General features: G+C 36.9%; 1 protein-coding gene across 1 annotated transcript in view; it reads left to right on the top strand.

Moving 5' to 3' along the window:
• Nucleotides 1–16925, top strand: part of MYO3B (myosin IIIB) — a 250167-nt gene that overhangs the window by 79251 nt on the left and 153991 nt on the right. The window contains exons 12-16 of the mRNA XM_084524490.1: nt 1195–1350; nt 11466–11562; nt 12430–12546; nt 13421–13525; nt 16179–16262. Coding sequence (XP_084380616.1) covers nt 1195–1350; nt 11466–11562; nt 12430–12546; nt 13421–13525; nt 16179–16262 — 559 coding nt within the window. The remainder of the gene's footprint in view (nt 1–1194; nt 1351–11465; nt 11563–12429; nt 12547–13420; nt 13526–16178; nt 16263–16925) is intronic.

Below are 16925 nucleotides of genomic sequence, written 5' to 3'. Positions count from 1 at the left end.
TATATATATTTTAAAGTTTTGTATTGATACTGCTAGAATATCTGTTATTCTAACAGGAATTAAGGTTTCAATGAATTTTTGGGTAAAAAGATAATCTTTATTTGTGATATTTGGCCCTGATAAGGAAATACTTTATATGTGTCAGTTAATAGCAGCAAATATGAAATGTAATCATGAAGTATATAACATGAACACATCTCATCAAATAACCTCATCTTGGGCTATGATTCACTAAAATATTAGTTGCTGGGAGGGAGATGTATGTTGAATTGCAGCTTTTCTCCCATGCTTGATTATTATCATTGTTTGCATTTGAGCAAAAGAAATAGAATACTTTAATGTAAAGAGGAATTAGAGGTTACTTTAAAGCAATCTGATCCTGTTAGATCATTCTTCTGTTTGAACAGTATTATTTCAGCTTTATTGTACAGAAGAGAATTTTACTTTAGTCACGGCGTCCTCAATTTCAAATCTTGATTATATAAATTAACATGACACTTCATGCTAATCTAATAGGATGCACCTCTTTACTCATTACTTGATAACCTGTTTCCACCACAGAGAGAACTTTGGTACCCTGGCTAGCATTTAAATCTGACTCATTCATTTCTTTTCCAGGCTGAAATAAATGGGTTTACAGATTTTTCTATGATTCTTATGCTAACACCATCGTGGTATAGAAGCTCTATCTGAAACATTAATTTTAAACACAGAACAAAGCTTTACAGCAGATTGTTCTGACTGGTGTTGTATTGCAAGTTTCAGTTGTGGTTTTTATTAGGCAATGTCCCGCAGTCTTTATCCTAACTGTCATTGGAGAATAGGTAGAAAATTGAAGTGAATGCAATATTGTCTATTTATCTTAGGTGATGTTTAGTATATATTAACTGTACAGTACTAATAAGATACAATGACTTTTTTTCATAGTAAGCTAGTTACTTTATTTTTTTTTTTTTAAAGATTGAAATAAGGTAAAATTCATAACCTTTATACTAGTTGTAGGGTGAATGCACTTTGTTAAGTATTTTATGTCAGATTTATTCCAATATATAGGAGAAGTCTGTTTGCATACTAAGGAACTCAAATTTGTGGAAAAGGAAACTACTATACTATAACAACCACACACTAAGCTAGCTCAAATCACACTGTAATGAAATAACATCATTGCATAAGCCTGCTATTTCTCTGTCACAGGTGTCTTATCAAGGATTTTGAAAAGCGTCCTTCAGTCACCCACCTTTTGGAGCACCCGTTTATTAAACAAGTACATGGTAAAGATATGTCTCTGCAAAAACAGCTGGCTGAACTCATCCAGGAACAGCAGCAGCTAGGCTCCGTGGCCAAAACAAGGTACTGTACAACACACATGCAGCAGCTATCCTTCCTCCCACTAATCCTGGAAGCAAAATTTGAAACTTTAAATGCCCAGATATTTACTGTTTCAAATGATCATGTGAATGTATTGACTAGCAATGTTATTAGCAGTAAGTGCTGTATGCCATGTGAATGCAAGAAACATACTTTCCCACTGATAGCTTTTAAAGCTACTTTGGTCAGTCATGATACAAACTCTCCTTAGCCTTTTTTCCACTGAACTCTAATTTTATGTGTATTTGCTTTTGGCTTAATCTCAGAGATGGTAGAATTTCCAGAATGCTCTGGTCTGAGGAAATACCTGTTGGCATGATGAAAGACGTATTTTGGTAGCAGAAATACAACAGTGAACAATGAAGTGACTACTAGAAAAGGTTAAGAATGGAACACTTTGAAGTGTCCTTTTTGATTAGATGCTATTAGTAAGTAGGTTATTCAGTACTTAAAATAATTGTTTTGCCTTTGGTTTAGTAATAACTGCTATTTTTCATTCAGCCTGCTAATTAATTTAAATATGTGCTTAAAAAGCAATGAATGTTCATCAGCAACAGTGAGTTTTTTGTCTTGTTTTACTTTTTACTTTTGAGGTTTACTAAATGTCTTAGTTTATTTGCTGTCCAGAGGGTGGCAGAATTTCACTGTTTCAAAAAAGAATTAAATGCAAATGAGCACACCTTTCCAAGCTCAGCAATCATTCTGTAATATGAAATTTGTCTAGCATGAGATAAGCCTTGGCCCGTTATTATAAACAAACACCTACTAATGTTGATGAAGAAAATTAAATGTCATGATTCATAAGTCATAAACATGTATATGCTTATATGCCATTAGATTCTGTAGCTTAAATGCTGAAAGCACAAACAAAAATGTACAAGTTAAAATAAAGGAATAGCTATAAGTACAGTTTCAAGGTGAAGCTGACTTCTAGCTTGTTCTCCCTGCACTCTCCCCACTGGAAATGCATACCAGAAACTGCTCACTGTGAGAGAGAGAGCTATGCCAATGTTACACTACAGGTTTCTGCTGTATCTTTCCTCCTGAGTGGATCTCCCCCATGTAACTCCTCACAGATAGACTACTACAACTGTGGGTTGGATGGCACAAAAGATAATGGCATTTTCCCAGCTTTTGACCAAATAGAAGATACACAGAATGGAATGATTCTTATGCTAAGAGGAGCTCTGAAATGGATTCCTCATGGTTTTCCAGCAAATCCCTTTGGTATCTGTCTCCATAATGTGGGATGAGAAGGAATCAAGACCAAGCCAGTATTTATTTTCCCAAGTCTGTTCATAAACTAATAATATAGCTTGCAGACCACTTGCTCTTTCACATCACTGAGTTCACCTTTCCCAGTTCTTGGTATAGTTTCACTTCTACTCGTGAAGCCCTGCTCTCTGCATACTCATTGTCATTTTGCTTTTAGCCATGCCTCTGAACTAGAGGGCATCTGCCACTGCCAGTGAATGCTAAGAGGGGAGACAAGGTTAGGCTACTGGAGAAACAGTCATCTTTTACCTTCACTTTGAAGCCAATATACTGTACAACCACTATTAAAGAATCATAGAATCACATCTTTTAGGTTGTAAGGGACCTCTGGAGGTTATCTGGTCCAACTCCCTTGCTCAGGCAGGGACACCCAAAGAAGGCTGCTCAGCACCATGCCTGGATGGCTTTTGAATATCTCGAGGGAGACTCCACAGCCTCTCTGGACAGCCTGTATCAGTGTCTGGCCATCCTCACAGTAAAGTGTTTCCTGGATGGGTCCTCCTGTTTTTTAGTTTGTGCCCATTGCCTCTTACCCTGTCCCTGGGCACCACTGAAAAGAGGTTGGCTCCATCTTCTCTGCACCCTGCTCTCAGGTATTTGCATACATTAGTAAGGCCCCTCTTGAGACTTTTCTGAACTGTCCCAGTTCTCTCAGCATTTCCGAATAGGAGAAGAGACAGAATGTGTTTCTGATTTCTTTTTTTTTTTTTTTTTGATCACTGCAGCCTTTTACTACAGTACTACTCCTAGCTTCTTGCTTGTTCTTTGAAGCACTGACCCACTTTGATCAGGGCTGAGAGCATGCTCAGTGAGAATAAAAATTCAGTGAGCTTTACCATTGAAATATACAACATATTGTTCAGAATGAAGACGCACTGATTTTTCCAAATGTTTGTAAGCTGATCAAATTGGGAAAAAATTAGTAGCACTGCAAAAGCATATCCATGCAAAACACCAAGTCTGTGTGCCAAAAAGTGGGGTCTTAGCTGCTTTGTAGAAAGAATCTCAAAACATTTCCAAAGGTTTGCTTGTATTCTAAGGAATGCCTTAATAAATAAAAAATAAATTGACAATATTACAGTTTTGAAGACTAGGAGCATCTGAAAACAGTGTCTAATATTAAGAAGCGCTGGGCTTCCATAATGCTGACTGCTTTAATGATGAACATTTCTGTTGTAAAGCCCTACATTCAGTTGCTTATAACTAGCCAGGACTGAAAATGGCAGTTTTATATTCTGAAAGTAGGAAAGTTCTAAATTTTAAATAGGTACTTACTCTCAGTCAGTTAATGTTGGACTATAAACATAAGCTTATTACAAGAGAACCAACCAGCATCTAATTATAATTTATACCCAGAGGTATAGACACAGTCTGATAACAGTAAAGAGCTTGGCTCTGTAGTAGGGAGATTTAACCCTAGGAAAAATGGTAGCAGTGAAAAGCCTTGAAAAATTGTCTAATGTGTTTATAAAATAACTATAAATATATAACTATACATAATATATACATAATATAAACTCACAGAAAAAAAATGTCACTTGCATTATTTATCTGCCAATGTAGTTGAGCTGGTTAGGCTCAGGAAGGGGAAGTAGTTCATGGCAGGTGCAAAAGGGACTGACCTGTTTAGCTAGATCGGTGTGATCCATCTTTTCTAATGGCACTCCTACCTGTGAGAAAAGGTTTGAGTAGACAGGGAATATAATCACTTTTCCCTTGCCAGGTGATGTGCATGTTCGGGCTGTTTAAGTGGCAGTTACTTTTGTGGCATTTCCCCCACTGAATGCAAGGGTGTGTTTGCAGGTAACAGTGTGTAACTGGGTCTAAGCTAAGCATGCAGTCAATTTTCTAGCTTTGACAGATTTACTCTCGATTTACATTAATGAAAGTATAATCAGATGCATTTCAATTCACAACATAGCTTTCTGTTACTTTGAGAATGTTACAGTGCTATTAGAGACAAATAACCTATACAAGACAACTTAAATGTCCTTATTTTTCTTTTTTAAAAAACTGTATTTAAATAATATATGCATACAGGGCTAAGCAAGTACCTGAACGCAAGATCTAGATCATGCAGTGCAAGGGGGTATGAAGGTATTTCTAAGCCACTTTTCCAGCTTCCAAGTTCCCATACAAGCCTGAAACTGCTCCAAGTCAGATTAACTCACCTATGCACAGAATGTAACAGCAGTCAGAGCACTGGCATGACACTTCAGTCACACCCATTTGTTCTCGGAGCTCTGAGTGACATTCTGCTTGCCAGGAACTTTGGGGATATACTAGCTGCATCACGGCTCTCTGTTGGTCTCATTTGAATCTCTCTCAGCACAGGCTTGTTCACTTTGGCCCAGAATATCCTTTATGGGTGTAATTTATGTCCAGGAGGCAATTCAACCTGCTCTGAGGAAACCGTTATCAACACTGTGGATTTATTTCCCATTGCTTTATGTTACTGTGGCCAAGGATCTGTCCTGAAATACATTAGTGACTTTAACTCAAAGCCTGGCTTCACAAATGGGCTCAGCTCATTGTCAAGTCCCAGTTTCCTCACCCATATTCTTGCTGTGTTAACTGTGGGGCTTGTCTGACCTGCCAGGGAGCTGACTGAGTTCAGAGAACTAGCAGAGACAGCCAGCCTGGCAAAGCCAAATTAAATCAGGACTGCTTTTCTCCTGGGTTATTGACTGTATCTGACTCACCAAGGGGTTGAAGACTAGGTGGAGCTGGTGCAAGAGAGGAAGGGAAGCCACAGATGTCAGAAAACGGAACCAGATCGTTTTCTTTGGCAAAGAGATTTTAAATCACAGCTCAACTTTCTCATCAAAGTATGTCCCGAGGGTATAATGGAGATATGGAGAGCTGATACAGCAGTTCATTGCTACTAAAAAGGAAAGAACTGGTTTCTTTCTCCCATTCTACCACAGCTTCCAGGAACAAGCTCATGATGCTGTTTTTATTTCAGCTCCAATGGTTATCAAAACCTCCTGAACTGGAGCTTCTGAAGTAGAAGAAAAAACGAAGAAAACTAAGCCAGCAGAAAGATACAGATTATTTTTTTACTGTGTTAGAAACTGCAGAGAGGGGGTTCCTCAGCTGATATAGCTGAAGTAAAGGAGGGATTATCTCAAGTGACCAAAAGTAAGGGATGATACAGGTAGAAAGAAGCAAGCTCACCTTCTGAGAGGATCATCTGGTCTGACCTTTGCAGCCACAGCCTGAAACTCCTCCATAATTTTTCTTTCAATTCTTCAATTATAAACTTTGAGCTCAGTATAGTTAGACTTAAGCTCAGCACAGCTTGTCTTCCATCTGAACTAAAGGAGCTCTTTGCTGGGTTTGCTGAGAAGAGCCTACTAACAGACATTTGTTGCTATCATCAGTTTGTTTCTGACAAAGATATTGTTTTGGCATGTCCTTTTGCCATGAGGTAACCTCCTAGAGAGAGCTTTACACTCGATTTCCTTTATGTGAGAAATTAATAACTAAAACAAAAAGGTTTGTGCTAGTAAAAGTTAACACTTTTTAAATGCAAAAAATAAAAACAACACCCCCCCAAAAAAAAACACCCACACACAACATTAACACTTGCTCCTGCTCTTTTTTTTTTTTTTTTTTTTTTTTTTTAATGAAAAGGATGCTCTTTGAGACATTTCCACCAGCTTTAGGTACTTTTCCCTACATTATTTTTATGCATGAGATGCAGATATCTCATATCGCTATGAAAATAGGTGGGGTGTTGCCAGTTGCACAAAACCTAGCACTGATACCCTTTTTTCCACACATGTAATGAGGAAGAAAGCAGGGAAGAGTCTTTACAGAATACATTCAAAAAGTTTTGCCTTGGTGCTGTTCTCACAAACCATTTTTCAAAATCTTAGAAACTATTCTTATTGGAAACTGTTACATGTAGGTCTGAGAAAAAGGTAAAAGGAGCTTTGGAGATCTGTTGTAGGATTTCTTATCTTAAAAGGTGATAAAGCAATGGACATTATTTCTAGTATAGGTATGAGCTATGTTTCATTTGTATGTCTATGTATTCTTTAGGGAGAGCTAACCTAGAGCAGCTTACAAAATGCAGTAGGTAACTTCGTAACAGTTTTAAGGTAATCATAATAGCTAAAAATCTCAACTGCCATCTACTTTTGTTTTGTTATCCCTGTCTATGAAATGTCATAGAGCTGAAGCTCAGCAAAGAAATAGTCTGTTATATTTCCTCAAGTGATTAACTCCTGGCGTAAAATTCTTAGAATTGATTCTATGTTGAAATTCCATTTTGATTAAGTATCAAATGCTTTTGGTTATATGGGTCAAAGCGGCTGTTTCCAAATTATCAGCAGCTTTGAAGAGGTGAACTCCAGGCATGGTTTATTCTTATCTTGGATGTTTTCCTACAGTCTTGGTATTTTATGTTCCTCTATGAATAGGCTTCTTTATAGGAATCAACAGGAAATGATATAGTAATCTCTGTTTTCAGTTTTTAAAAGAATGAAAGAACTTCAGCATTTGGGTAGATAACTGCTGTGGTTTATTATTGTTATTATTATTATTATATATTTTTTTAACGAGTTTAGTGTAGACAGCAAAGAGTTCACTGTTCTGGATCATGCTGGGTCAGTGTGCCACTGTAATGGGGAACAGACAGTTGAGAAACCTTGGATTTTCAGGGAGAAAAATGTAACCTTATCATCAAGATGAACCAAACCTGAAGAAGCTTGTAAAAAGGAAAGTAAAAAAAAGAATAGAAAAAAAAAAAGGAAAAAAAAAGGCAAACGTAATAGTTTGAGAAGGGCAGGTAGGTTCTGGGTGCTTTCTCCAATATTAGGATGAGGCTATGGTGGCTTGGCAGCTTTCCCCCCTCCTGTCAGCCAGCTGGATTACAGCAGCAGTCCATCCAAGGAAGTAATTCTTACAACCAGATATGTAGCTTCTCTGCCAGCTCACATTTAGGCTTGAAAGCAATTAACTGCAAGGAACTTGATTGCATTCAGTCAGTAATTTCCTTTGGACTCAGAATAACAGAAACAGAAATAGTTCTCTGATTGTAAAATGCTGCACACACAGGATTTAATGTGGGTTAAATGCAATACTTCTAGCCTTCATCTGTACACATATCAGGTGACTGTTAAAAAATAGTTAAAAAGTACTGGAAAAAAAATTACAAAGCAATTGGGGCCCCAAAAGGCAATCAATCCTTGGTCTGATTACAGTATACGTATTTTTACTGCAGGTTACACAGATGTTTGTTAGAGCTACAGCTTTTATATTGTTGTAATTAAGGCTTTGTCAGTGTTTCTATTATGACCTTGCTTCAACAATTTATTCCAGGCTGAAACTTGATGTACAGGAGCAAAATTTGCTCTTTGCAATGCACAGGGAATAGGTTGTGCTTCTCTGTGTGACAACAGCACATTCACTGCTATTTTTTTGTTCTCTCATCGTGTTGAGTGTTTTTCTTGTAATCTCTATTTGGGCACAAATCATTTTAAAGTTGGCAATAACTTAAAGGAGAACTAGCACAGAAACAAGCTTTCCTGTGTGAGTCCTAGAAGAACACTAAACAAATACTTAACTGCATGAAGAGGCCAAAGTAAAGGCACTGTTATAAAAGAATGCTGGGGGTAGAGGAGGGAGAGCTTGGAGAAAGGGGACTTTCCAAAGAACAAAAAAACTCATGATCTGTGCTGCTTTAATCCTCAGGCTGGACCTGCCAGCAAGGTGATTTTTCAATCTAGAAGTATCTGTGGTCAATTTAGCTTTTCCTTCCCCATCATCAGCTTGATTGCAGGGTCATATTAGCATATAGCTATTTACAGTGCACTTCTATTACTGTGGCTGACATCTAGTGCAAGAGAAGTGCTGCTTGCCACTTGCTCCTCCTTCAAAATCCGAAAAAAACTCTCTCCAGCTATCTTTGTGTGATAAAAAGGTGAAGTGAAAATGTTTGGGAGAACAGAGCCTTTTTCAAGAGAGAATGCTCATCACTAGAATTCTGGAATAAATCTAATACTGCTCTTCAGGCTTTATAAGGTTAGGTACCTTAAGTGACTAGCCCTATTATGCCACTTTGTAATGAAGAGACTACATCCTACAGCATATGAATCAGAACATTCCTGGAACCTTGAGGCAAATAAGCTAACACCGTCAATTTTCCTTTTGCTTAGAATTTGCACTTGGCAAGGGGGTTGGACCTAGATGATCTTTATGGTCCCTTCCAACCCAAACCATTCTGTGAATCTAACAGTAATTGAAAAAAGGCTGGTAATTGCACTGTTGAAGGAAAAAAAAATTACAATTATTCCTCCAAGTAAGAGTGTTTCCTTCTGGTTTTTAAGAAATGTTTCGAAAATACTTTAAAAGCAGGGTGTACTTCTGATGTAAAATTGTAGAAATAATAGACGCTTACTGTATGTTTTCTTTCTTCCCACTCTGTCAACATATCAGCAGGATTTAGGGTCAGTAGAAAACTGATGAGGCCAGCAGGAGATTTGAAGCTAATGTGATGTTATGCTCCTAATATCCTCTTCCTAATCATGTACTTAGGAAAATGAGTTAAGCACAAGGAAATATATGCACAAAGGTTATCTGGTTTACATATTTGACTAAGAGTAGTTTGCTTAATTATTTATTTACATAGAGTTAAAACAAAACAAAACACTTTTCCAATAACGCAGTTGAGTCATTTATCACTTAAGGAGAACAAACAGTGGGAGTTTAATACACAATCAGATAACAGATTAGTTTGCAAAGCCATTCTGCAATTAGAGATGCTTAGGTTTAGATGTGCCCTCTTTCCTCCTCCTCCCTGCACCTCTGGTATATAAATCCATACTTGCATCTTGTTGCAATTTAATATTGTGGTTATGATGGCTTAAGCCAGGAAAAGATATCCTCACAGTTTAGTTATATTAGTTATAATGTCTAGCCATTGCTTTGTTAGTCACATCTCCATGAAGTCCAGAAACTGTTAAAATACTTGCTTTATTTGTGGGCTGATAACTGCTCCCATCTCTACATGGTTTAAATTATTTATAACAACATTTTTCTCAGCTGTGAAGTAAGAGGTTGAATTTTGTTTTGAAATTGAAACAACAATTAGAAAAACAGTAGTTCATTATACCACTTACATGCATTTATATTCCCTTGAGGATCTGGCTTGTCAGCAAAGTGTAATGTTCATGAATGTAGTAAGCACCTAACAAAAATCTAAAAATGGAAGGTTTAATTGAATAGAACTTTGAACAAATTGACACTGTCTCCATGCTGCTCACTGGAAATAATAACCACTGGAAGAATTTCTCTTTCACAGTTTGTGTGTTCTTCTTTCATTTCTTCATACGTACATCAAGGAAACAACCATTTCTGTTTGGGGACGTAGGATGGAAAATATAAGCGGGACTGTCATCAAAACCTGCTGTGGTCCCTGTATTTTATATCCTAGCTGACAAAACAGATTGCACAGTTTTATTTAATTACAATTCAAATAAAGCATTACAGAGTAGTTTTCCAGAACTCATAGAGTTGCCAAAAGTAAACAAGAAAAATGAATAAAAATTGACATAAAAAATGAAGATCTTTAAATGTAGTTCACAATTATCAATACTTAACACTTTTCTCTTTGTTAGACACTTTCCAAGCAATAATTCTTCTGTACACAATAGCTCTTGGGTATGAAAATAGTCTCTTTACTGAATGAAATCTTAATCAGTTCATGTGTAAGTGCTCATAAAGAGACAAAAAGCAAGAGCCTCTGCTTATTTTTTCAAACAGGATTCCATGACTACAGGAATTTAGGATTAAAGAAAAAAGACCTGCTACATCTTTACCTTAACCTTCAACGTTATAGATAAAGAGTATTTCCTGTCATGTTACACTATCATTCTGTTATTGCTTGATACAATATTGAGCATTGTTTCTGGATGTATGAGCATGTGATTTATACTTTCTACGTGGCAACCAATGCAGAAACAATCTGTCAGGGACTGTCATTGAGGATCAATGCTAAATGTTACTCAGCAGGATGCAGACTGTATCTCGGTGGGTGTCCTCCTACTATGCTTTGATTATGTTTGTTGTAAAGAAAAGTGCTTACAGCACTCGTATTTCACCCCCTCTGTGGAAGACATATTATACTGTCTTGATTTGTCCCTGTTTCAAAAAGATGTGCTGTTTAAAAACATATACACAGCATTTTCAAAGATTCCTTCAGCATAATCTGATTATAAAGGGGTTATGTGACTGTTTGTCTTTGCTGCTTATTGTGTGGCTTAAATCTCTGAGGACAAGCTGACTGAACATCCATACAATTTAGAGTCTGATGGCAGCTGTGGTTCAGAAATGTTCTGGACCAGATCTAGGGTCATCTGAGGAGGTGCTTTGTCATACAACAAGGTAATAGGAGGATTTTATACTACTTATTACTTCTTGTAACTTCATTAGATGATAAAACTGTAGACTAGGTACGTGGGGTGGGGAAGATTTAATTAATCAGAATGGTACTTTTTTTAACTTATGTCAAGAAGGGAAAAGATATTTTAAAAATACTTTTCAGTATTAGTGGGGAGTAGTAAACCTACAGAGAAATCTTTTCTGTGAGCATTAATAAATATATCTTGTGAGAAAGAAAACAGGGATACTACACTGCACAGCAAACTGATGTGTTGCTTTTATGAAAGGGTATTTCGAGTTAACAATAAGTATTTCAGAGAGCGTGCCTAATATTTCTGCATGGCCAAAACACTCACCCATGATTTCCATTGCCTCTGTATTTGCTGTATTTTATCAAGTTTTGTAACTGTGGTGCTTTACTAACAAACTTCCAGGCATGAACGAATACATACTAGAAGACCTTACCATGTGGATGGAGCTGACAAGTACTCTCTGGATGACGATCTGGTAAATCTAGAAGTTCTAGATGAGGTACTGTACTGTCTGAGCAGCAGTTTCTGACAACCGTGCTTCACATTTCCCTGTTTCTTTTAACAGAATGAGAGGATATTTTTGCAAGGTTTTGTCTCATCATGGAAAAGGAATTGTCTTGTGACTGATCTGCTATCATCATTAATATTCTGTTTATTAATGACATAAAAGCAGTAGCAGTGAATCCTTTTATGGTGAAGAATTTAAATATGAGTGATGATAGTTTAAAATACTTTGCAAGTGTCCTAAAATGGGAAATTTAGTCATGAAGATTTTGATTTAAGTGAGTTTTCTAAAACTGATGAATTATATGGAGTAACACATCTACGACTTCTGCATAAAAAGTGGTGAAATAACATCAGCTGCATATTTTATTATAACACCTATGTGCAGACTATCTGCATTTTTTTCCTGAGGATCCTTAACCTGCATGCCAGTGAGAAGATGACATAATAATAATACTAAATCGTGTTAGCATTCTGCTTAAAGCAGTCTCTTACTACCAGTTCAAATCTAATCCTTGAAAAACTATTATCCTTGTTTCACAGTCAAATAAAAAATTAAATGGAAACATACTGTGAAGTGCAGAAAATCTGCATGGCCATTTTGTTTTCAGGAAGTTTACTTCTTGGGCTGATACAGCAAAGTGCATGCTTATCTGGCAATAGGGTATGCCATTTAACTTAGTTTTATGATATTAGTGAGAAATTTGAAAATATTTGTTTGGTTTTGTGATGTCAGAGTTTAAGAAATAATTAATAACATGTATAATAAGTACTTTTTAATCAGTGTTCTCAGTATATTTACAAAAATTATCTTGACTGGAAAAATATTGCTTAACAATCAAACTTTCTGTAATCTTCTCAGGATACCATTATCCATCAGCTGCAGAAACGCTATGCTGACTTACAAATTTATACTTATGTGGGAGACATTTTAATAGCCTTAAACCCCTTCCAGAATCTCAGCATTTACTCTCCACAGGTAAGAGAGACTCCAAGATGTGGACAGTACTTACTTTGCATTTTTTATTAACACCACTGGCTAAAGTACTTAAATGATGATGGGAGCATAGACTAACCCCAGCCTTTTCTTCCTTCAGAGATGTATGGCTATTTATTTATTTATTTAGCCCCCCCCCCCCCCCCTTTCAGTTTGATGTAGTTTGATTTTGATGCTTTTCCCATGGTGACACAACTTTCACAGGAGGCCTGAATATTGCCCCAGCCACTGCTGGTCTTGTCTGGCATTTAGTACTTTCTTCCAGGAAACAGAAGATGGTTATATGAACCACCTCATGCTGAGGCTGTTGCTTTCCAAACAGTTGCTCTCACTATTGAGTTATTACATGTCCTGTACCGTCAGCTGCAGCTTAAAAGAAACAAGTGAATCAAATGCTGTAAAGATAGAGGCAGCTTAATTCCTTATGAATATGAAGAGAGGTGGAGCCGTAAATCCTACTGGCTGTGGGTGCCTAAATTAGGGCTGCAGGCAGAGGGACCAGATTCGAGATTTACTCTGCAGTTTCACTCTTTGCAGTTCCTGTGGTTCACCTTGGGTATTTCCCTGCTTGAATGCTTGTATTTGTATTTCTTGTGATACAGTTCTCTTGACTATCTTGTGAAGGCAACTTTGGAATGTATTTTAGGTGTTGTAATTTGTGTTCTGGAAGGTGGTCAGTGCCAAGAATTACCACTCCTCTGCTGGGTGGTTCAGTGTGAATTTCATGGTAGAACAGACAACTGCCTTCTGTTTAGTAGGCAGAAGATAGTCATTATCTTCCTTATCAATTCTTAATTTTACAATTAATTTGTACATTTTAATTAGGTATTCTGACTTGTGTTTTTTTTTTTCTTAGTTCTCCAAGCTTTATCATGGTGTGAAGCGTTCATCCAATCCCCCCCACATATTTGCCTCTGCAGATGCTGCCTACCAAAGTATGGTTACGTTCAGCAAAGATCAGGTAAGAATCTTCATGTTGTACTTTCAGATTATTTCTTTAAGCCATTTATTCCTGTATGAGGAAAAACAGAGCAGAAATCTAGTCAGGTTGGGACAGTGGCATAAAAGAGAGCACAAAGCTGAATAGGTCAAATAGAAGGGTTACCTGACCATTATAGTTTCCCAGACACCCATGAACTTCTGGCAGTTGACACCAACTACAGGCTATTGCAGTACAATTTGATCCTAACCTGTCTTGCACTAGGTATTGTAATTATTTACACTTGTGTAAAATAGGGGGGTCTCAGTGCTGTAGCAGGTTAACAGAGTTTTAACTGCTCTTCCATTGCAGAAAGACAGTAGCAAGTAATGGATAATCATTTATTTTTACTGCAAGTCACAAAAAACACAAACCGTCAAGTCATTGTTTAGTAAACTATATTAAGGATAGGTCTAATATGAATGTAATGAGGACACAAGTCTAGCAATGATTTTAATGAGAATGAAATACTGTGCTGTAGAAGTTAGATTCCTTTTTATTGCGTTCTTAAAACTGTAATTTTGCACTATTTGAATATGATGTGTTGTATGTACATATGTATTGGGGTCTAATAATTATTTACACATATTATTATCTAGAGAAAAATAGTTTTGTTGTCAGTCCATCAGGCTAACTTTATAGATTTTTAATTTTATATGTCCTTCCTATCTCTTCAAGAAGTAATTTGCATTTATGCAGAGGCAGCAAATTATTTGCAGACATCTGGCTATGCCTGCTGGCATGTATAGTTTGCTATTTTCTGTTTGTAAAAGACTACAGGAGTATGTTTATCTCCATTAACTGGCGATGTTATGCTGGCTCTTCTTTCTAGGGTGTGCTAGATGCACAATGTAACTAGATCAAAAATGTACTTACTCTGCTTGTTTATCCATTCAGCTTTCCCTTGCATTTTCCTTTGAAGCCTGAAAATTGACTCAAAGTCTAACATTTCTGGTGAAGCTAAAGTCAAATATGGCCAGTATGAGTTCTGCAAGAACTCATGGTCTTTGTGTAAGCTGTTGTACATTACTCCTCTAGTAAAGTAGATTAAGACTGTTCTAGGTATCAAAACACTCTGAGTCCATCACTAGGTTGTCTATTTCCAAGAAATGCGAAAATACCTGACAAGAATTAAGGAAAGGAACTGTAAATGTCATATCACTAACATTATTTAGAGTCAACATCCACACCTTCTGTCAGACACCACAAGATGTCTGATTCCTAAGAAAACTTCACAGCAATATCTATCATAGAGCACAGAGTCTAGCAGTACCTAACATACCCACTAATTATTCCATGTACTTTATATATATATTTATATACTTTATATAACTTACCTCCCCATTGGTATGCATTGCTTTTTATGGAACAACAAAGGTTGCTCTTGCAAGGTTATTTCACAGTGAGAATGGTAAATAAAAAAGAGCTGGAATGACTCCATATATTCCAGGCTGGGGAGAATGGATAATCTTTCTCTTGGTCAAAAAAGAGTGTCAGAAATGTTGTCTGGAGAACTGCTGTCTCTTTCAAACCCTTTCACAAAGCTCGGTTCTGTATCAAGTATCATTGCATCAAGTATTTTAGGACGTCATCTCTTTTCCCAGCAAAGAATCTTGCATGAGTCAGTGTATGGTGCAAGGAAGTCTCATGTGTTTGCATAGAAATTTACAAGTCTATGCAACTGCTTGGCATTAACATTTATCCTATGTCAGTTCACACTGTACTCTAAGTAAACTAATATTTGCACTGGTGATCTGTAGGGCACATGAAAAATTGGAAAATAATAAATAGCATTAGAATTCATGCTTGCTGTGACCTGGAGTGTTCACACTTCAGCTCTGAACTGACATTCCAGGTGTACTGGCCTTCCATTTCATTCATGAAACATACCAGCAGAAAGCAGATTGAGTAATTCAGATGCTTCCAGCTAATCCTCGAGTTTGTAAGCCTTTGGAGAACCTATAAAATACCATGTTACATACAGACTGCCAACTCAGGAATAACATGGGTATGTTCTCTCAGACTCACCCAATGAACAGATGCATATTTTTCTGAACTGTTTAGATGTCAGTCTGTTGTTTTAGCCTGAATATCAGCATCACTTACAGGATAATCTCTCTACACAGCAGCAAACCTTAACATAATTTTTAAAGCCAGGAGCAGACTTTTGGTGAGTATAGTAAGTACAGCTGTACCCTGTTTTTCATGTTAATTCAAATGAACTCAATGAAGTGAGCTCAGATGCACTGTTGAATTATGTTACATCAACTAGCTGTGGCAATCTTCAGAGTTTTGAATATTTGCAACAAGCTGCCTGTGTGCACAGCGTATGTTAGCTTGTAGACATGGTCACTCATTTGTCTTAGTGCTTAGAATATCACTCACTCCTTTGCATATATGCACATTCCTGTCAGGTATTGCAAGATGCATTTCAGTGATCTAAGGAATTAAGAAATGATTACACTCAGCCTCTACTGATCTTTCCTTTCTGAAAGAAGTTGAGTGGGTTGACCCCTAAGGTATTTTGCAGTTTTGGTACTAAAAGTTAAATAATAAACAGGAGCAATAACAGCTGAAAACCCATTTATTGACCATGTGGTGAGCTGTGCACTTACTGTTTTGTTTGTGTGTTCAGTGCATTATCATCAGTGGGGAAAGTGGTGCTGGAAAGACAGAAAGTGCCCATCTGATCGTCCAACATTTGACCTTCTTGGGAAAGGTATTTCTAGCCAATCATGTAAAACTATGAACAAATTCTCCCCACCCCCTGAAATTTTCTTTTTATTTGATGTTCATGTGAATTTTCCCACTCAAGTCAGGGACAGAGTAATCAAGCGTTTGTGAGCACTGAATCAAGGTGTTAGAGTACAACCTGTGCCAAGCCACTCAATACTTTTAAAGGGAAAGCAACAAATTCCAAATGTTCAGTGCTTATACTTATCTACTGTGTTTATGACATTGTTCATGTATACAATAAAGAATGACAGATCTTGCTTTGAATCTGATCTTAGAAGCTCTTACACGTTTAAATGCAATGAGTAATTATTCTAATGCAAATCAATGGGAAAATAAGTGTGTAAGGTTAACCATAAGTATATGTATTAGTATGATTTCAATCTTAGCTAATATTCTTCTTGTTCAGTTTTTGATGGTTTGGGGGCTTTAACTAAGTTTCATGAAGCTTTGGAGGCAGAACAATTGCAGAGAAGAAAGAATATATGTATTTATATATATATATATTTTGTTTTACAAATAGGACATTTCTTTTTCAGTTTATGGCCCTATTGTATAATTAGGTTAGCAGGGTATCAAACTCCATGAGAAGTTACGATAACAGGATGCTATGCTTCTGAGGCAGGAATTGGATTGTGGGTAAGCAATA

The sequence above is a fragment of the Aythya ferina genome, assembly GCF_964211825.1.
Source record: "Aythya ferina genome assembly, chromosome: 6".
NCBI lineage: Eukaryota > Metazoa > Chordata > Aves > Anseriformes > Anatidae > Aythya > Aythya ferina.
The sequence above is the reverse complement of the archived record's forward strand: the minus strand, read 5'-3'. Positions and strand labels throughout refer to the sequence as shown.